This window comes from Scyliorhinus torazame, unplaced genomic scaffold (genome assembly GCF_047496885.1).
Source record: "Scyliorhinus torazame isolate Kashiwa2021f unplaced genomic scaffold, sScyTor2.1 scaffold_830, whole genome shotgun sequence".
Taxonomy (NCBI): Eukaryota; Metazoa; Chordata; class Chondrichthyes; order Carcharhiniformes; family Scyliorhinidae; genus Scyliorhinus; species Scyliorhinus torazame.
Genome location: NW_027308557.1, coordinates 68,164 through 90,336, shown reverse-complemented (window position 1 = coordinate 90,336; position 22,173 = coordinate 68,164). Strand labels below are relative to the sequence as shown.

General features: G+C 50.1%; 1 protein-coding gene across 1 annotated transcript in view; it reads left to right on the top strand.

Annotated features, from left to right (window-relative positions):
- Window positions 1-720: 720 nt before the first annotated feature.
- Window positions 721-22,173, top strand: part of LOC140406737 (TP53-binding protein 1-like) — a gene marked incomplete at its 3' end in the record, with an annotated part of 88,312 nt that continues 66,859 nt past the window's right edge. Inside the window, exons 1-9 of the mRNA XM_072494687.1 lie at window positions 721-817; window positions 4,102-4,289; window positions 5,970-6,054; window positions 10,005-10,113; window positions 11,287-11,375; window positions 13,743-13,895; window positions 15,124-15,199; window positions 18,547-18,731; window positions 20,860-20,974. Coding sequence (XP_072350788.1) covers window positions 721-817; window positions 4,102-4,289; window positions 5,970-6,054; window positions 10,005-10,113; window positions 11,287-11,375; window positions 13,743-13,895; window positions 15,124-15,199; window positions 18,547-18,731; window positions 20,860-20,974 — 1,097 coding nt within the window. The remainder of the gene's footprint in view (window positions 818-4,101; window positions 4,290-5,969; window positions 6,055-10,004; window positions 10,114-11,286; window positions 11,376-13,742; window positions 13,896-15,123; window positions 15,200-18,546; window positions 18,732-20,859; window positions 20,975-22,173) is intronic.

Below are 22,173 nucleotides of genomic sequence, written 5' to 3'. Positions count from 1 at the left end.
TGCAAAGTGTCCATTTTGTAATCGGGAAGTGGCCGTCCCAGATGGCTACAGTACCAACAACAAAGCTGGAGCCAGGAACGAGGTTCTGCTCCGAGAGTGTGAAGAATGAAGCACTAAAATTAAAAAGCAGAACCTCAAAAAGGTCTGGATTATTACCTGAGCCAGGTGCAAATTGACACAGGGTAAATAAAATTCGAGAGATGAATGCGTGGCTCAGAGACCGCTGTGAGAGAAGTGGGTGCTGGTTCGTGGATACTGGGGAAAGTGGAGGCTGTATTGCTGGGATGGGCTGCACCTGGACTGTGGGACCTGTGTTCTACCGAGATATGAGGGTTTTAAACTAAATCGTGGGGGCAAGGGATCAAATTTTGGAAGATAGAGTAAATCAGAGTAGAGACAAGGCAGGAGCGAGTGATATTAATATGGGAAATGATAGACCGTGATAGGAAGGGGCAAATTGCAGGAAAATGAGCAGGTAAGGCTCGAGGTAACAAAAATAATAAAAGGACAAAACTAAATGCTCTATATCTGAATGCAAGTAGCGTTTGAAACAAAATAGATGAACTGTTAGTGCAAATAGAGATAAATGAGATCGAATGGCCTATCCTGAGAAATGGATGAAGGATGACCGAGATTGGGACCTGAGTATTGAAGGGTACGTGACATTTAGGGAAGACTGGAAGTGAGGAAAAGGTGGCGGGGTGGCGCTGTTAATTAATAATGGTATTAAGCACAATAGATAAAGACGATCTAAGTTCAGGACACCAGGATGTAAAGGAGGTTTGTGTCGGGACGAGAAATGATAAAGACATGAAGTGTGAGTGGTGTATAGACCGCCGAATAGTAACCACATGGTCGGGCGGGATATAAAGGAAGAGAGAATGGAGGCTTCTCAGAAAAGTACGGTGATAATCTTGGGGAGGATTTCAATCTACGTGTAGACTGGAAAAATCAGATGGGCAAAAGTAGTTTGGATGAGAATTCATCGACTGGTTTGGATCGGATTTATTTATTGTCACGTGTACCGAGGTACAGTGAAAAGCATTTTTCTGCGAGCAGCTCAACAGATCATTAAATACATGGGAAGAAAAGGGAATAAAAGAAAATACATAATAGGGCAACACAACAAATACAATGTAACTACATAAGCACCGGCATCGGATGAAGCATACAGGGTGTAGTGTTAATGAGGTCAGTCCATAAGAGGGTCATTTAGGAATCTGGTGACAGTGGGGATAATTTCTTAGAACAGCACGTTCTGGAACTAACCAGAGAGCAGGCTTTACTAGACCTGGTATTGTGCAATGAGATTAATTAACTACTTCATAGTGAAGGCGTCCTTTGGTAACAGTGATCATAATATGATTGAATTTTACATTCAATTTGAGGGAGAGAAGAGTGGGTCTAAGTCTAGTATTTTAAACTTTGAACTGGTAAATTAGATTAAGGGATAGATCCATTGAGATGCAGTGGTAGATATTTAAGGGGATATTTCGACATACTCAGATTAGGTACATTCCAACGAGAAAAAGTATTTCCAAGGGGAGGACCCACCATCCGTGATTAACTAAAAAAAAAGTTAAAGATAGTATCAAAGGTAGCTTACAATTTACCCCTTAAACAATTCTACTCAATACAGTAAATACCATGCCCTTAATTTCTGCCACTATTCCCAATTAAACACCAGGAAAGGAAAAAAACATGCAAATCCCTCCCACACCCCAGTGGCACAGAGTAATATTTGCTTTCCCAAACAGATTTGGCTCCTGTTAGAACCCTTGCAGATTCTGGCGGGACGTCTTACAAACAGTTGTTTCAGCTTCCCCCTTGCCCTCCGACAAGTCCGCTCTGCTTTAAATGCCATTCATCTTTTTTTTTTTTTAGCTTTCCTACTGTGAGAGCGAAAGACTTTACTTGTGGACTCGGTGTTAACCAGATCAGAACTCGACTCAAAAGCTTTCTCAAAATGTCTGAATACCTTGGCGCCACCCAGCAATGACATCATCTCCCCAAGCTGAAAACAAATCAACTCCCCAGGCTGAAAAAGCACCGACTCCCCAGGGAGTCAAACAGCAGTGCACTAGCCCAGGCTTTCTGCTCTGGTCAATTTCACCTCTGGCTGCTAAAAGCTTTCTGATCTTGCAAAGCAAGATTATTTAAAAAAAAACCAACATGACCACCGCAGTCCAACACACTGTAACCCAGGCTTTTAACCCTTAAATTGCCGAGTTTATAATCCAGTTTATCCAAAATCCTTCATTCGTCACATGAGGGGAATTGGATACAAAATTATGGAGGTTATGCTTCAGTTGTACAGGGCACTGGTGAAAGCACACCTGGGGTATGGTGGACATTATCGGTCTCCTTATTTAAGGAAGGGTGTAAGTGCATAGGAAGCAGATCAGAGAAGGTTTACCAGACTGATATCAGGAATGGGTGGGTGGTCTTATGAGGAAAGGTTGAAGAGGTTGGGTTTGTATCCATTAGAGTTTGGAAGTGAGAGGCGACTTGATGGAAACCTTTCAGATCCTGAGGGGTGTTGACAGGGTGTGTGTGGAGAGGATGTTTCCTCTTTTTTGGGAGAACCTAGAACCGGTGGGGGTCGCTGTGAGGCCACCCATTTAAGACAGATGAGGAGAAATCTTTTCATAGCATATCATAGAATTTACAGTGCAGAAGGAGGCCATTCGGCCCATCGAGTCTGCACCGGCTCTTGGAAAGAGCACCCTACCCAAGGTCAACACCTCCACCCTATCCCTATAACCCAGTAACCCCACCCAACACTAAGGGCAATTTTGGACACTAAGGGCAATTTAGCATGGCCAATCCACCTAACCTGCGCATCTTTGGACTGTGGGAGGAAACCGGAGCACCCGGAGGAAACCCACGCAGACACGGGGCGGATGTGCAGACTCCGCACAGACAGTGACCCAAGCCGGAATCGAACCTGGGACCCTGGAGCTGTGAAGCAATTGTGCTAACCACAATGCTACCGTGCTGCCCCAATTTTTCTCAGAGATTTGTGAGTCTTTGGAATTGTCTTCCCCAGAAGGCAGGGGAAGTAGAATCTTTGAATATTTTTAAGGCAGAGCTGGGTAGATTCTTGATTAACAAGGAGGTGAAAGGTTATCGGCAGGACTGTGGGTTTGAGGTTCCAATCTGATCAGCCATGACCCCATTAAATGGCAGAGCAGAATCGAGGAGCCGGGTGGCCTCTTCCTCATTCGTATGTTTGTGTGTATTGCCAAACAATCTGACATGGAAGATTAATCAGGTCCTGTGTGATTATCGTAGGGATTGTATTTTTGTCTATTCAAATGTTTCAGAGGAGATGGGCTGATCCTATTTCACTGCTCGGGAACATTTGAAATCCTAAGGAAAACGAGGATTGCCAGATCTCCGGGCAGCGCTGAGGGAGTGCTGCTCTGTCAAAGGCGCCTTCTTTTCGAGGAGGCATTGAACCGCCGCTCGCCACCGCTCTCTGGTGGGCGTGACAGATCCACGGCGTTGTGCGAACTCTCTGACCAAGAGCCAAACGGACTGGAAACGTCAACTCTTATTTTCTCTCCTTACTGATGCTGCCCGACCTGCTGGGTTTTCCCAGCATCCTTGGCCCTTGCTTCAGATTCCAGCATCCGCTGTAATTTTGCTTTGGTTAACACGCAGGCTTGGCAAACACTTAGGAAGACAAATAGCATGTTGGCCGTTGATGTACCCCTGTGATATGGGCGGAGTAAATTGGTCCTGCATTCTCTGGTCTGAGAATCTAAAACACGGGGGCACGGGTGCCGATTATTTAGGATTAAGATGAGGAGCAATGACTTCATTGAAGGGTTTGTGAATCTTTGGAATTCTCCACTCCAGAGGATTGTTGTTGCTCCGTCGTTGAGTATATTTAAGGCTGGGGACAGACAGAGTTTTGGTGTCTCTGGGAATTCAGGGATATTGGGAGCGGGTGGGAAAATGGAGTTGAAGACGCAGACCAGCCCTGATCGTATTGAATGGCGGAGCAGGCTCGATGGGCCGAATGGTCCCACTCCGGCTCCTATTTCTTGTGCTGCTGTGAATTTCGACCCAGTGTGTGTTATTTTTAATTCCTAGTTCAGCACATGGACCCTAACGGAACGCAGCTGGAACCGGACCTATCACAGCAAGACACCCCGTGCCTGATTGTGGAAGATTCCCAGGCGGAGAGCGTGCTGTCGGACGATGACCCTGAGCAGAGTTACCGACACCTGCAAGCCAGGTGTCTGTCGAACCTGCAGCCCCGTACGGAGAGTCCCGTCTTGGTGAGTGTTCCCGGGCCCTTCCCCTTCGGAAATCCTTCCAGTGTTGCGCCAGCAGGTGGCTTCTGCTATTTGAAGATGGTGCATTTGTTTATTTCTGAATTTGCTTCCCTTCCCCGCCCCGCCCATTCCTGTTTCACCGCACCCGGGTGAATGTCCGGCATTAGTCAAGTGATCCTTCTCTGAACTCCCAAGGAAAAACTGGGATTGTTCTCCTTCCAGCGGAGAAGGCTATGTTCCGAACCGTGAAAGGTTCTCATGCAGTAAATCAGGATAAACTGTTTCCAGTGGGTTGGTAACTATAGAATGCAGAGTGAAGATTATTGGGAAAAGAGGAGGGGTGCACATTCTTCAGACAGTTTGAGGTATTGTGATCTAGAATGTTCTGCCCGAAAGGCCGGTGAGTGTTCAAGAAGGAAACGTGAACGTGGGCAGGGTAATGAGGGTGGGCTGTGAAACTAATTGGATCACTCTTTCGAAGAGCTGGCACAAAATCGATGGGCTGAATGGCCTCCTGTGCAGTATTTTCCTGAGAATTCCTCTGGTATTTTCCTGTTACCAACCATGACGGTGTATTGATGCCTGGATGTCAAATCATTGCATTTTCGTCACTCCGAAGTACATTACATCCAACGGGGACACGTTCTCCCTGTGTCTGCGTGGGTTTCCTCCGGGTGCTCCGGTTTCCTCCCACAGTCCAAAGATGTGCAGGTTAGGTGGATTGGCCATGCTAAATTGCCCTTAGTGTCCAAAACATCTTAAGTGGGGGTTACTGGGTTACGGGGATAGGGTAGATACGTGGGCTTCAGTAGGGTGCTCTTTGTAAGGGCCGGTGCAGACTCGATGGGCCGAATGGCCTCCTTCTGCACTGCAAATTCTATGATAATTATTTTTGAAGCAAAGATTGGCCGGTAGCCAGGTCGTAGCCGTGGAGAGCGAGCAAACCAAGCTTGGCAGTTAACTGTTGATCATCGGTTAGCCTGGTGCATTCCCCCTGGCTACACCTCGACCAATCTGAACCCACTTGCCAAACACTCAGCACCCTCTTCTCACTCAATATAAATTATTGTTCACTTTTTATTTGGTATTCTTGCCAATTGTCCTGATGGGTTGCAAGGTGAAAAGCTTCGACAACATGTGTCTTTTTTCAGCGCTACTCATTCCCGCTTGTTAAATTCTGCTAAAGTGTTTCGCTCTCAGAACAGCAGTGACTAGACTTCCTGTGAACTCTTTGTACACAAAATCCTTGGGGGCATTTCTGGGTGAGGTGATCAAACGCTATGTAAATGCAAGTTGTCTATTTCCTTTGAATATCTTTTCTACAATAGAGAAACGGGCCTAACTAGTCTATGTCATTGTGTGCGACACTTGGCCTTCCTCTCCCTCTGCATCTCACGCTGTTAGTATAATCTTCAATCCCTACTTCCCTTGTGTGTTTATGTAACTTCCCCCTTAAATGTTCCTGTGCTCTTAATCGCAATCACTCCCTGTGAGAGAGGGTTCTGCGTTCCCGCCGCTCTCTGGGTAAAGCTATTTCTCCTGAATTCCCGAACGGATTTATTATTGCTTGTTTATTGCTGAAGCGAGTATTCTCTGGGAGTCGGTGTCAGACAGCATGTGGATTTGATGTGAATTTGTGTCAATGCCTCAGACTCACGGGCGCCCCTGTGTTGTCCGTTCCAGGAGCTGACCGCTTGCCCACAGGCTGCCAAGACGTCAGTAGGAGATGACGAGGAGCCCACTGACTGGCAGGCAATGTCCCACAAAGGTGAGGACCCATGGAACTCGGGTTAAAATGTCTCCGGTAAGCTGGCCGGAGCCAGATTTGTGCGCACAGGTTCTTGTGGGATTCCTCGATGAACAACCACTCTCGCCTCTCGATTCATGAGGTTACAGGTTCGCGAAACTCGAGCAAAACAAAATCTAAGATGACCCTCCCAAGGGCAGGGAGTGCAGCAGTGTTGGGACGGGTCTTAGGCCCCAGGTGCCCCCCAAGAGGGATGAAAAAGATCTGGGGAAGAGCCAGTCGGTGTCCCCCAGTGTCCTGGCCAACATTCATCCCTCAATTCAACATCAGGAAAAGATGATCTAGCTATTGCTGCATTGCTGTTAGTGGGAGCTATGCACAAATTGGCTGGTGCGTTTTCTACAACTGTGGGCGCACTTCAAAAAGTATATTGGCTGTGAGGTGCTGTGGGACCTCCTGAGGATGTTAAAGGTGCTATATAAATGCAAGGTTTATGAAAAAAAGAACATCCACATTTCTAGTGTGTTACTGAGGTTCGGGCAACATTGTGAGTCTTTGACGCACTGTGACAAGGGGAGGTTGCTAACATGGAGAGAGTGGGGTTTTGAACGGGAGAAGGATGGATTAGAGTTATTGTTATAAAGGCGACATGCTAGGAACTGCAGAGGTTTGCTTTAGAACATAGAACATAGAACATTACAGCGCAGTACAGGCCCTTCGGCCCTCGATGTTGTGCCGACCCATGAAACCACTCTAAAGCCCATCTACACTATTCCCTTATCGTCCATATGTCTATCCAATGACCATTTAAATGCCCTTAATGTTGGCGAGTCCACTACTGTTGCAGGCAGGGTATTCCACGCCCTTACTACTCTCTGAGTAAAGAACCTACCTCTGACATCTGTCCTATATCTTTCTCTCCTCAATTTAAAGCTATGTCCCCTCGTGCTGGACATCACCATCCGAGGAAAAAGGCTCTCACTGTCCACCCTATCTAATCCCCTGATCATCTTGTATGCCTCAATTAAGTCACCTGTTAACCTTCTTCTCTCTAATAACGAAAACAGCCTCAAGTCCCTCAGCCTTCCCTCATAAGATCTTCTCTCTCTCCTTACCAGGCAACATTCTGGTATATCTCCTCTGCACCCTTTCCAATGCTTCCACATCCTTCCTATAATGCGGCGACCAGAATTGCACGCAATACTCCAAATGCGGCCGCACCAGAGTTTTGTACAGCTGCAACATGACCTCATGGCTCCGAAACTCAATCCCTCTACTAATAAAAGCTAACACACCGTACGCCTTCTTAACAACCCTCTCAACCTGGGTGGCAACTTTCAGGGATCTATGTACATGGACACCGAGATCTCTCTGCTCATCCACACTGCCAAGAATCTTACCATTAGCCCAGTACTCAGTCTTCCTGTTATTCCTTCCAAAATGAATCACCTCACACTTTTCTGCATTAAACTCCATTTGCCACCTCTCAGCTCAGATCTGCAGCTTATCTATGTCCCTCTGTAACTTGTAACATCCTTCCGCACTGTCCACAACTCCACCGACTTTAGTGTCATCTGCAAATTTACTCACCCATCCTTCTACGCCCTCCTCCAGGTCATTTATAAAAATGACAAACCGCAGTGGCCCCAAAACAGATCCTTGTGGTACACCACTAGTAACTGGACTCCAGTCTGAACATTTCCCATCAACCACCACCCTTTGTCTTCCAGCTAGCCAATTTCTGATCCAAACTGCTACATCACTCTGAATCCCATGCCTCCGTATTATCTGCTATAGCCTACCGTGGGGAACCTTATCAAACGCTTTACTGAAATCCATATACACCACATCAACTGCTTTACCCTCATCCACCTGTTTGGTCAACTTCTCAAAGAACTCAATAAGGTTTGTGAGGCACGACCTACCCGTCACAAAACCGGTTTTGATTGGCACTGGGCGGTGTCTATGTATAGAAACCATTAGAAACTGGTGGATGAGGGGCAAAAATAATTTTAAAAGCCTGTTGGAATGTTTGGCCTTGAATCCGTGGGGGCTGGATTGCAAAGAGCTGGAGACTAAGGGCGGCACGGTAGCACAGTGGTTAGCATTGTTGCTTCAAAGCTCCAGGGTCCCAGGTTCAGTTCCCGGCTTGGGTCACTGTCTGTGGGAAGTCTGCACGTTCTCCCCGTGTCTGCGTGGGGTTGCTCCGGTTTGCTCCCACAGTCCAAAGACGTGCAGGTTAGGTCGATTGGCCATGCTGAATTGCCCTTAGTGTCCAAAGAGGTTGCTGGGTTACGGGTATGGGGCGGAGTTCTGGGCTTAAATGGGGGTGCTCTTTCCAAGGGCCTGTGCAGGCTCGATGGGCTGAATGGCCTCCTTCTGCACTGTAAATTCTATGTAATCTATGTTATTACAGCTCGGGGGGGCATGGGGGCGCAGTGGTTAGCACTCACGGCGGCGAGGACCCGGGTTTGCTCCCGTCCCCGGGTCACTGTCCGTGTGGAGTTTGCACATTCTCCCCGTGTCTGCGTGGGTCTCACCCCCGCAACCCAAAGATGTGCGGGTTAGGCGCATTGGGCACACCAAATTGCCCCTTAATTGGAAAAATTAAAAGGTAAGAAGCTATAACAGCTCTAGTTAGACCCCAATGGCGTTGCGTTCTAGGTATTTGGCTCAGGGAGGAGATGATCTCTGGATTGACCAGAATTATTCTGGGGCTTAAAGGGTTAAATTATTAGGGCAGGTCGTGTCAGTTTATATTCTCTGAAGTTTAGAAGATTAAAGGATGATCTAATTGAGCTATTTAAGATCATTAAGTGATTTGCTGGTCCGATAGGGTTGGTACAGGGAGACAGAATTTCTTCTGGGGTGGTCAGGGGAAGGGTCTTGGGTCCAGGGTAAGGAGCCAGAACGTTAAGATGAGAGAGAGCCAGGCCGCTCGGCGGTGATGTTAGGTAGGAAACCACTTTGTCACACAGGGAACTCTGCTGAGGCCAGCGGATCCGATTTCAATCCTGGAACCGAGGTGGGTAGATGGGGTTAATTGCAGATCAGCACTGCTGGAATTGAATCGCAGAACCGGCTCGAGAGGGCCCGAGTGGCCTCCTCGTGCTCCCGAAATATCAACTTTCAAAAATCATTGTGTGATTTGCCAACTCCCGGATTGGCTGAAGATATTTTAGTCGCAGAAGTGGGGGAGATGATTGGGTCGTGGCAGCGTCACCAGACCAGTGACCCAGAGGCTCAGGCCATTGCTCTGGGGACTAGGGTTCAAATCCCACCATGGCCGCTGGTGGAATCTAAAATTCAATAAAGTCTGGAATGTAAATCTAGTCTCCGCAAAGGCGACCATGGAACTGTCGTCGATTGTCGTAAAAACCCATCTGGGTCACTATTGTCCTTTAGGGGAAGGAAATCTGCCGTCCTTACCCGGTCTGGCCTACACGTGACTCCAGACCCACAGCGATGTGGTTGAAGGAGGTGCCAGACCTGCTGTGTGGGCCCGGATTACTCCTCAAAACACATTAATTAAGCAAATCCGCAGGGTGGCAATAAAGAACTGTTGGTGGGTGTGGTGTGCGGTGATCAATATTAGCACAAGTTTCATTTGCTCGGGGTAAAATCAAACCCAGTCACCGTAACACAGCAGTCAACATGGCAGATGTGCTGAAACGGGGCAGCACGGTGGCGCAGTGGGTTAGCCCTGCTGCCTCACGGCACCGGGGTCCCAGGTTCGATCCCGGCTCTGGGTCTCTGTCCGTGTGGAGTTTGCACATTCTCCCCGTGTTTGCGTGGGTTTCACCCCACAACCCAAAGATGTGCAGGGTAGGTGGATTGGCCGCGCTAAATTGCCCCTTAATTGGAAAAAATGAATTGGGAACTCTAAATTTATTTAAAAAAAGATACGCTCAGACGTTGCGTCAGAGGAACTCGCCACCCATGACTAATCTTTCAACTCTGCTGGTAACCAGGTTCCTCATTGGTAGTTCCGGGTGCCATGGAAACGGCGGAGGGTCAGAGGTCGGATGAGCAGCCCATTCCCTCGACGGAAGGTCTACCTCGGCCCAGTGGTCAAACCAGGCAAGTGGCTTCGACACCGGACAGTGGCTGTAAAGGAAGGCCTTGGGTCCAGTTACCTGGTGGAGTTCACCTGTGTCAGGAGGAAAGGGGGGAAACCACAGTTCTGTGTCTGTTCGCTGTTATTGAGTTGATCGATCGACAGGGAGATGGATTGAGGCGTCTGCAGCGGATCTCGTTCTTGCCTCCGAGTCAGAAGGTGGCGGGTTCCAGTCCCGCTCGAGCACAAACAATCCATGATGTGGAGATGCCGGCGTTGGACTGGGGTGAGCACAGTAAGAAGTCTTACAACACCAGGTTAAAGTCCAACAGGTTTGTTTCGATGTCACTAGCTTTCGGAGCGCTGCTCCTTCCTCAGGTGAATGAAGAGGTTCGTTCCAGAGACACATATATAGACAAATTTAAAGATGCAAGATGACACTTTGAATGCGAATCTTTGCAGGTAATTAAGCCTTTACAAGTACCTGTACAGGTTTATAGGACTTGTAAAGACTTAATTACCTGCAAAGATTTGCATTCAAAGTATCGTCTTTGTCTGTATATATGTTCCTGGAACCTACCTCTTCATTCACCTGAGGAAGGAGCAGTGCTCCGAAAGCTAGTGATTCGAAACCAACCTGTTGGACTTTAACCTGGTGTTGTAAGACTTACTGTACAAACCATCCAGGCTGACACTCCCAGTGCCGAGGAAGCACGGCAGTGTTTGGAGGGGGTGTCCTTCGGTTCAGATGCTACATGGAGGCCTTGCCTGTTCTCTCGGGTGGCTATGTAAAATCCGATGACTCTACTTTGCAGAAGAGCTGGGAAGTTCTCCCCAGTTCCCTGGCCAAATTTTACACCTTAACCAACATCACCAAAATAAATGACCTGGCCATTTAAAAAAAAAAAATCTATTTTGTTTCCTGGAATGCGGACGTCGCTGGTTAGGCTAGCATCTATTGCCCACCCCTCACTCTCCTGGCTTCTTAATCTCGAGCGACAGAATGGAGTTCTCCAGCACAGGCTGGCGAGGACATTCCTTGCAAACCGGGTTGTGTTGTAAGCGGTGTCGACCACACATGACAAAATGATGGGTGGGTCCCTACCGTCCGAGTGCCTCCGTGTGGAAGGGAAGACTGGACGACCGGTTTTCAAAGGAGGCGGTGCTATTAATTTATTTCTTCTTAACCCCAGCAGGGCCCCCAACACGCACGACAGCCCACGGCCCGGAGAAGGAAAAGGCGGAGACGTCGCAGATTCCACGACCAACTCGATTGGTGCTGGAGGTAGGATTGGGTCTGTTGACAAGACGGCAGGACCAATCCCGGGCCTGTGTTTATTGTTGCTCTTTGGGCCCTGTGTGAGGATTCTGTGCCGGTTGGGATGGGGGACGTCAGTGTTCGAGAATGGAATGCGTTCAGCTTCCAGCTTCCTCCCAGTGTCAGTGTCGAGTATCCTTTAGATTGGCTCACGCACAGGTTGGACGCGGAGGGAAGCTCCCTCTCCTGTGGCCTGACTCCGGAGTTGGCTGATTACCTCTCCTGCTGCAAGGTTGCTTCAGCTGGCCTAGCTTGGACTACATCCCGTTGCTGCCTGCTGAGAGTGCGTAGATGTCCGGTAAGGTGGTGTTCAGCTGTGATGCCACTGCAGTCAAATAGCTGGCCGACCAAATGGACACAGAGTGTCTTGATGAGTTGGCACGTTCAGTGGACTGGCTGTGATTGTTTTATTTATTTATTTATTGTTGCTAACTTTTGGTTGGTTCAATTGGCTCTGTTTTATAACCTTTGTTCTAGAGTCGCCAGGTATCTTTATGATACCACCACGAGGTTCAAGTTCAAGTAATGATCAATAACTCAATACACCAATTAGTAAGATTCAAATGAAAGCACATTTATTATACACAGTAAATCACTACTCATGCATAAACTCTACTTTCTAAGCTATTTCTATAACTAACAGGCCTATACTTAGCTTCGGAACTGGCCCACCAGGTCAGGGGAAAAAATGGCCTTTCGTTCGGATTCTGAAACTGCGGGATTCAAAGATGGTATGGACTGGTAGCTAGGAGCGCCTATCTCGTAGCGAGCGTTGACTTAAGACTTATGTTCTTGGAGGCAGCTGGACAGGTCATTCTCGGGTTGCTTCGCGTTGCTGAGTGACCCTGTCAAGAAGGACGATTTGAACTTGGGGGCTTTACTTTATAGTCCCCAGGGGCTTCCCGCCTTTCGGGGCGGACCCCGTACCTGGTTCCAAGTGATTGGACTTCGTTCCAATTGCTTGGTTCGATTTCTCCAATACTGGAGCTGTTCCCTGATCGATGGGCGGTCTTTAGGTGTCCGTTAACCTCTTTTGTGTTGGCTCCTGCTGGCGCCGGGGAGTCTGGCTTGGCCTTGTTTACCTTAAATGTTTTGATTGTTCCCGGGGATCGCTCATTAGTATGTAGATGGCTGCTACATTATTATGCCGATGGTTGCTGGTATCGATGCTGTCTGGGTTTCTGCAGAGTCTAATACACAGTAAACTTGCACCTGCTGGTTTTTGCCTGTGTTGGCTGAATTTCCCTTCAGCCTTTGCTGTTCTCCATTTTAAGTCGGGAATTGGCCAACCCAGGTGGCTACATTATTTTTCCCAATTAAGGGGCAACTTAACGTGGCCAATCCGCCTACCCTGCACGTCTTTGGGTTGTGGGGGTGAAGCCCACGCAGACACGGGGAGAATCCTGGTTGTGATGTTAATGACGAAACTCTGATCTGGAAAATTATTACTTCATGTTAAGTTGTACGAAATTAAAGTTATAATAGGTTTAAATAACGTGAATTCTCAGATATATTGATGCAGCCCAAAATCTTGGAATCACTTAAAAAGCATTAGGTTGCAGAAGTGTGAACCAGCTACAAGATGCACTGCAGTAACTCACCAAGGCTCCTTAGACAGCACCTTCCAAACCCACAAACTCTACCGTCTCGAAGGACAAGAGCAGCCGATACCTGGGAACCCCACCACCTGGAGGTTCCTATCCAGGTTGCTCACCACCCTGACTTAGAACATAGAACATACAGTGCAGAAGGAGGCCATTCGGCCCATCGGGAGTGCACCGACCCACCCAAACCCTCACTTCCACCCTATCCCCGTAACCAGATAACCCCTCCGAACCTTTTTGGTCACTAAGGGCAATTTATCATGGCCAATCCACCTAACCTGCACATCTTTGGACTGTGGGAGGAAACCCACGCACACACGGGGAGAACGTGCAGACTCCGCACAGACAGTGACCCAAGCCGGAATCGAACCTGGGACCCTGGCGCAGTGAAGCCACAGTGCTATCCACTGTGTTACCGTGCTGCCCATGGAAATGTATCGGCCGTTCCTTCACTGTCGCAAGGGCAACATCCTGGAACTCCCTCCCTAACAGCACAGTGGGTGCACCTACACCACCTGGGCTGCAGCGGTTCACGAAGGCAGCTCACCGCCACCTCAGGGCAATTAGGGATGGGCAATAAACTCTGACCTAACCACTGATGCTCGCATTCCCAAAATCGAAACATTTAAAAGAACAAACTTCGGAGAGAGCGTGAAGACTTTGCGAGGGATTGAGATTAGATGGGCTGAATGGCCTTTGGATAATTTTGTGAATGTTCTGTTTTATTCAGGCACGTCTCAGGCTGGTTTTGGATTGCTCGAGTTGTCTGAGAGCCAAGGCAGTGACCCCGAAATCAGTGCCAACAAGACCAGTGGGAGTGTCCGTGGCCCGGAGGAGATAAACATTGAACCCTCCAGCATTCCCTCCGAGGAGGCAGATACCGGTAGGAGGTGGTTGACCGTTGATCGGGTGAAGACTGTTGCTGCTGACGCTACTCGGGGAGAAATCCTTCTGAACCTTTCGGCCTTTCCCTTGTCAGCGTTGCAAATATTCAGTAAATCGCCAAGTCCCCAGACTGAGGCAGATATTGCATTGCTGTACGGAAGGTGGCACAGTCACGGGGTGGGTACGGAGGGGGTGGGGGTGCTGTCACGGGGTGGGTACGGAGGGTGGCACAGTCACGGGGTGGGTATGGAGGGGGGGTCTGCTGTTGTGGGTTGGGTACGGGTGGGGGGTGCCTTCGCGGGGTGGGTACGGAGGGAGTGCGCTGTGCCACTGTGGGATCGGTTCTTGCCCAGGGCGGAGGGGGTGCACGCCATCTTAAGGCCTTTGGGCTCCGGTATGTCTGATCCTGAATCATTATCCACTGGGAAACGGGGCTCTCTACTTTGCTGCCCTTGTCAACCTTCTCCCCAACCAGCACCACCGAGAGTCACTGTCCGTTCCGTTCTCTTTTTGGGGGAGGGGGTTTGCTATGTGAAAATTAACTGGTGCATTTTGCATGTACAATACTGGCTTGGCTTTGTGAGGGTTTTGGAGGGAAAGGGTTTTTGTTGGAGAGGGTGACTCACTGAGGGGCGCTGGCGGTTGATGTGGCCTGTTGCTGAGCGTGATCACGGGTGGATCTGTGGCCCATGGAGGATTGTGTGCTGAGTAACTGATGGTGTTTAGGCCGGAGGTGGAATGCTACCAGATGATCTTTCCTCCCCGGGGATCGAGTGGGCGAGCCAGCTCGTGTTGGGCGACACGGTGGCACAGTGGGTTAGCACAGTTGCTTCACAGCTCCAGGGTCCCAGGTTCGATTCCGGCTTGGGTCACTGCCTGTGTGGAGTCTGCACGTTCTCCCCGTGTGTGCGTGGGTTTCCTCCGGGTGCTCCGGTTTCCTTCCACAATCCAAAGATGTGCAGGTTAGGTGGATTGGCCAGGATCAATTGCCCTTAGCCTCCAAAAAGGCTAGGAGGGGTTACTGGGTTGTGGGGATAGGGTGGAGTTGTGGGCTTAGGGATGGGCCGAATGGCCTTCTGCACTGTAGATTCTATGATGGAAATGGTACCGCGGTTACCGACTCTGACTGTTGCTCGATGTAGAGCTGAGTTTGAGCCCGGACGCCGTGTGTGCCGGGGACAGGATAAGAGAGTTGTTTAATGCTGCTATCTCCTGATTCCTCACAGAAGCCAATGTCCGGCCTGCCACAGGACTCCAAACAGGCGACAAAACTGGAACTGCAGCCAGCCACTCCACTGGGAGGTACGTTCGTGGGACAAAGTGTTTTAAGTGTCACCATGCAGGGGGTGGGAGGACAACTGATCTTTTTGACATCTGCATGTTTATTTTTTTTATTCCTTCGCAGGATGGGGGTGTGGCTGACTAGGCCCAGTATTTATTGCCCACCTCTAATTGCTCTCGAGAAGGTGAGCTGCCTTCTCGAACCCGCTGCAGTCCATATGGTGTAGGTACACCCACTGTGCTGTTAGGGAGGGAGTTCCAGGATTTGACCCAGTGACAGTGAAGGAACGGCCGATAGATTTCCAAGTCAGGATGGTGAGTGACTTGGAGGGGGACGTCAGGTGGTGGGGTTCCCAGGTACCTGCTGCTCTTGTATGTGGCAGAGGTCACGGGTGTGAAAGGAGCTTTGGCAAGTTGCCCTCCTGCTAATACATACCTTGTTGGTGGTGGATGGGGTTCCAAGCAAGTGGACCTCTTTGTCACGGTGGTTGATGGTGACTTCCTCACCTGTACGTTGTGACCGGGACCTAGGGTCAGATATGTTGCTGAGTGAGGATCGTGGCAAGTCCAGCATTTATTGCCCCTGAGTAGGTGGCGGGGAGCTGGGTGGCTCACTCGGCCATTTCGGGGCGCAATTAAGAGGCCGTCCCATTGCTGTGGGCCTGGCGTGACGTGTAGGCCAGACCGGGTAAGGTCAGCAGATTTCCTTCCCTAAAGGACACCAGTGAACCGCATTTGTTTACATTCTGAATGAGAGCTTTTTATTCTCGATTCATGATATTGTGCGTGGGAGCTTGCTGTGCGCGGATTGGCTGCTGCACCTCCCTGTTGGGCAACAGCTTCAAAATGTATTTCACTGGCTGTAAAGCACTTTGGGACATTCTGGAGGTTGTGACAGGCGCTACATGAAAGACCCTGGAGTCTTTCCTCCCAACTTGAGATGTTTTGTTGCCCTCGGAACCATTAAACTGGTGACCTTATCCGGAAGGGTGCGCTCCACCTCCATTCTCACCGGAACCAGGAAGTACTGGAACTGGAGGAGGTCATTCGGCACTTCGAGACTAACCCACCAAGGCTGGTCGCCGCCTCGGCTCCTGGCTAATCCCTTAGTTAGCCAATGGAAGTCTTCTCCGCTTCGGCACCAGAATTGGCGAGAGAGAGCGAGAGGTGGTCCCAGTTTAATCATCTGATCCTTCCATCATTTTAAACACTTTAATATAGAGCCTCACTCTCCTAAACTCCAGGGTAAACAAGGCAAGTGAATGGGTCGTGTTTTGGTACCGTTCTGGGGAATTTGCAGCGCCGGACGTTCCTAATAATAATAATCGCTTATTGTCACAAGTCGGCTTCAATGAAGAGCTGTGAAGAGCCCCTAGTCGCCACATTCCGGCGCCTGTTCGGGGAGGCAGGTACGGGAATTGAACCCACGCTGCTGGCCTTGTTCTGCATTGACAAGCCAGCTGTTTAGCCCACTGCGCTAAACCACCCCCTACATATGGCCAGATGCCTCGATCGGGGTTCATTCCTCCTGGTAGACTAGCCAGGACTCTGTGCTATAGCAGAGGGCTGTCGAGGGTGGAATGTCCTTCCCAAAAGGGCAGCACGGTAGCATTGTGAATAGCACAATTGCTTCACAGCTCCAGGGTCCCAGGTTCGATTCCGGCTTGAGTCACTGTCTGTGCAGAGTCTGCACATCCTCCCCGTGTGCGCGTGGGTTTCCTCCGGGTGCTCCGGTTTCCTCCCACAGTCCAAAGATGTGCAGGTTAGGTGGATTGGCCGTGATAAATTGCCCTTAGTGTCCAAAATTGCTCTTAGTGTTGGGTGGTGTTACTGGGTTATGGGGATAGGGTGGAGGTGTTGACCTTGGGTAGGGTGCTCTTTCCAGGAGGCGGTGTGACTTGATGGGCCGAATGGCCTCCTTCTGCATTGTAAATTCTATGATAATCCATGAAAACATGACCGAATCAATCGTGGCTTTTGTAAGGAACAAATTAAATATTTGACAGCGCGTGGAATAAGGGCAGAGGACTGGAACTGGACGGACGAGTGGCTGTTCCAGATGAGCTAGCACAGACCCGATGGGCGGAATGGCCTCCTATTCCTTTAGGCTCTCTGATTGTACTGTGACCCGTGGGTGACGTCACTGTTGATCCCTGAAACCGTGGAAACGCATGGAGCAGTGGCCGCGTTCTGCTAGCTGCCAAAACATTCTGCTGGCTGAGGTGGTGGGTGAGCATCGCTTGAAATGTATTTCGGATTGCAAACCCGTGGACAGAATGGCCAGGCGATCCCGTCCGCAGGCCCTGCCAGGTGAATTGCGATGGGGTGAAGGCACTGTCTCCTGCTTCATCCGTCTCCAGGTTCCCCCCTCGAGTGATGCACCATCCTGATTCTGGTGTCTCTGCACCACGTGGTCTGCAGTGGCTCGATTTGAAGGCGCAAAGGCGGCCACTCCTATGGGGGTGGGTGTAAAAGACCCCTGGCACTACCCGGGGGGGGGGGGGGGGGGGGGAAGAGCTGGGAAATTTCTGCTGGATTCCTGAACCAATATCCATCCCGCGGACAGCACCGTTAAAAAAATAAATAAATAACAGCTTCTCCGGTTATTATCTCATTGCTGTTTGTGGGAGCTTGCTGTGCACAAATTGACTGCCACGTTTACAGCAATTTGCTTTCAGATAGTGACGGGGGCGCGGCGCTTAGCACTGCTGCCTCACTGCGCCAAGGTCCCAGGTTCGATCCCGGCCCCGGGGTCACTGTCCGTATGGAGTTGCACATTCTCCCCGTGTCTGCGTGGGTTTCGCCCCCACGACCCAAAGATGTGCAGGCTAGGTGGATTGGCCACGCCAAATCGCCCCTTAATTGGGGAAAAAAATAATTGGGTCCTCTCAATTTATTTTTAAAATTAAAAAAAAAAAAAAGAGATAGTGACTGCGCTACAAAAAAGTACTTAACTGGCAGCGAAGTTGGGGTTGTGACGGCCGCTATAGAAATGTAAGCCTTCCCCCTAAGCGGATTGCAGAAGTTTTAGACAAAGTCCCCTTGGGGACTGGGCTCCGGCAGTCAGTGCTGCTCGTGTTGTGAAATTAAGTTGTTAAAGACCTCTGGGTAGGTGCCTGGAGGGTTGCCCGCTGGCTCTTGCTTTCCTAATGTGTGTTAACGGCGTTCCCACCCTGGGGCTGGTGCACACCCTGTCCTATGTTTGGGAGTTCAGCGTTTGGTGTAATCAGTGTTGCAGGTCGGGCACCCCAGCTACCAGGCTGCCCACTCGCCCTGGATTGAGTTGGCGCGCAGGTTCGTGGGCTCCAGCTGCCGGCCTGGGTTCGGAGCAGTGAGTGGGCCTGACCGTCCCGATTTAATTGTTGCAGGTCGGAGGTTACGTCGAGCGTGCCCGCAGCCTCGTGCCAGGAGAAGCTGGGAGATGCCAAGGAAATGACCGCCCACTTCCTGATGCCTTCTGGACTGCGGATTGAGGAGCCCCCCTCTAATCCTGACCCGGGACATTCCGAGATCGCCCCGTCAAAGGAGGAGGCGCTGGAGCCAACGCCGTCAGGTACGTCTTTCGTAGTGTGCACACGTCCAGAACTCCATTCTCCTGCCGGGCCAGCCGCAGCTCGCTCTCTTCCCCCCCTGGAGTCAAATCCCACTCCAGGGACACGAGCGCACAATGCAGGCCGAACCTCCCGTGCAGCGTTGAGGGAGTGAGGCACCGTCAGAGGTACTGCCTGTTAAACAGAGGCTCCGGCTGCCCACTCAGCTGGCCAGGAATGGTGGTGTGTGGGGGCGTACCAGAGGGAGGGGGGCGGGGGGGGGCGGTTTGCACACGGGGGGTGCGCTCAAGAGAGGGAGGTGGGGGGAAACCACATGCGGGCGGGAGGTCGGAGGAGAGGGCAGAGGGACGGAGGGAGGTGGTGGGGGTCGCGAGCGGAGGCGGGGGTGAAGGAGCAGCATCACTCCTGTTAAAAATGAGTTAGACGTCAGTATTTAGACGGAGAAGTTTTAAATGATAATAAATGGATATATGTATGAAATAGCAAAGTCTTTCAGAAGTTTTGTTTTGTATGTTTGTACCTATTGTGCAAAAACAATCTATTGTGATTTAACTCGATCAGGTGTTCTGTCAGAATGGTGGTTAAATGTGTTCTGTGACTGCAGAGCTTGGGAAAGTCTGGAAGTTACATCGACGGGAAAGGTAGATAATCAAGGTGGGGTGGGGGGTGTCAGGAATACAGAGCTGGGGTGGGAGGAGAGTTGTGTGAAGTATAAACACTGACATGGACATCGTTCAGCAAGGTGACCAGTTCCAGGTCAGTTAAACTCTGTGATGAAGCTGCAGGTTGAGCATCCCTTATCCGAAATTCCCAAATCCGCACTTTTTTTCCAAACGCCGATGTGATGTCACAAGTGGGAATAGGCCGTGACTCCCCCACGGAAATTAAAATCCGAAAAATTCCAAAATCCGACACGTACTCGGCCCCAGGCATTTTGGTTGAGGGATCTTGACCTATATTTCTGCCCTGTATTTCTGTCCTGTATTTCTGTCCTGTATTTCTGTCCTGTATTTCTGTCCTGTATTTCTGTCCTGTATTTCTGTCCTGTATTTCTGTCCTGTATTTCTCTCCTGTATTTCTCTCCTGTATTTCTCTCCTGTATTTCTCTCCTGTATTTCTCTCCTGTATTTCTCTCCTGTATTTCTCTCCTGTATTTCTCTCCTGTATTTCTCTCCTGTATTGCTGTCCTGTATTGCTGTCCTGTATTGCTGTCCTGTATTGCTGTCCTGTATTGCTGTCCTGTATTGCTGTCCTGTATTGCTGTCCTGTATTGCTGTCCTGTATTGCTGTCCTGTATTGCTGTCCTGTATTGCTGTCCTGTATTGCTGTCCTGTATTGCTGTCCTGTATTGCTGTCCTGTATTGCTGTCCTGTATTGCTGTCCTGTATTGCTGTCCTGTATTGCTGTCCTGTATTGCTGTCCTGTATTGCTGTCCTGTATTGCTGTCCTGTATTGCTGTCCTGTATTGCTGTCCAGTATTGCTGTCCAGTATTGTTGTCCTGTATTTCTCTCCTGTATTTCTCTCCTGTATTTCTGCCCTGTATTTCTGCCCTGTATTTCTGCCCTGTATTTCTGCCCTGTATTTCTGCCCTGTATTTCTGCCCTGTATTTCTGCCCTGTATTTCTGCCCTGTATTTCTGCCCTGTATTTCTGCCCTGTATTTCTGCCCTGTATTTCTGTCTTGTATTTCTGTCTTGTATTACTGTCCCGTATTACTGTCCTGTATTACTGTCCTGTATTACTGTCCTGTATTTCTCTCCTGTATTTCGCCCCTGTATTCTGCCCTGTATTTCTGCCCTGTATTTCTGTCCTGTATTGCTGCCCTGTATTTCTGTCCTGTATTGCTGTCCTGTATTGCTGTCCTGCATTTCTGTCCTGCATTTCTGTCCTGTATTTCTGTCCTGTATTTCTCTCCTGTATTTCTCTCCTGTATTTCTCTCCTGTATTTCTCTCCTGTATTTCTGCCCTGTATTACTGCCCTGTATTACTGCCCTGTATTACTGCCCTGTATTACTGCCCTGTATTTCTGCCCTGTATTTCTGCCCTGTATTTCTGCTCTGTATTTCTGTCTTGTTTGACAATGAGTCTACCTTGCCCAGTGACCATCCTCTTGCTCTTTTCCTCTTGCAGGTCGCAGCGCAGAAACCCCTGTGAGAAATGAAAGTGTTCCGTCAGCTCCTGTCGACCGTCTGCAGGTTCTTCATCTCTCTGGGCAGCAAACACTGGTACACGAGAGTCTCTCGGAGTAAGTGTGGGCAGTAACTGAGCTCGGAATACCGTCGCTGTGAGAAATCTGCCTTTGGCCCATCGATAGGGTCCGGGTGATGCTCCAGATTGAATATACCCACCCTCGTGATGAACTTCCTCCAGGGCCACGCCTGCTTTTATCTCTGTAACGTCCTCCAGCCCAACACCTCCCCAGATCTCTCTGTTCCCCCCAATACCCGGCCTCTTGCACAGGCCTGATCTCCGTTCCCCCCACTATTGGCTGTTTGGCTCGGTTGCTGGATGGCTGGTGTGGATCAGATTGGTGTCAGGAGAATAGGGTCCGATCCCCGTTCAGTCTGGGCGGGTTTATCCCAGCATGCCTGCTCCCTGCTCGCTCCATCCACTTAGTCCCACTGCCCTCTCTATTCACTCAATTCCACTGACCTCTCTCTATCCACCTGCCCCACTGCCTTGCTCGCTCTATCCACTCAGTCCCACTGCCCTGCTCGCTCTATTCACTCAGCCCCACTGCCCTGCTCGCTCTACTCACTCAGACCTACTGCCCTGCTCGCTCTATTCACTCAGTACCACTGCCCTGCTCGCTCTATCCACTCAGTCCCACTGCCCTGCTCGCTCTATTCACTCAGTCCCACTGCCCTGCTCGCTCTATTCACTCAGCCCCACTGCCCTGCTCGCTCTATCCACTCAATCCCACTGCCCTGCTCGCTCTATTCACTCAATCCCACTGACCTCTCTCTATCCACCTGCCCCACTGCCTTGCTCGCTCTATCCACTCAGTCCCACTGCCCTGCTCGCTCTATTCACTCAGTCCCACTGCCCTGCTCGCTCTATCCACTCAGTCCCACTGCCCTGCTCGCTCTATCCACTCAGTCCCACTGCACTGCTCGCTCTATTCACTCAGTCCCACTGCCCTGCTCGCTCTATCCACTCAGTCCCACTGCCCTGCTCGCTCTATTCACTCAATCCCACTGCCCTGCTCGCTCTATCCACTCAGTCCCACTGCACTGCTCGCTCTATTCACTCAGACCCACTGCCCTGCTCGCTCTATTCACTCAGTCCCACTGCCCTGCTCGCTCTATTCACTCAATCCCACTGCCCTGCTCGCTCTATCCACTCAGTCCCACTGCCCTGCTCGCTCTATTCACTCAATCCCACTGCCCTGCTCGCTCTATCCACTTAGTCCCACCGCCCTCTCTATTCACTCAATCCCACTGA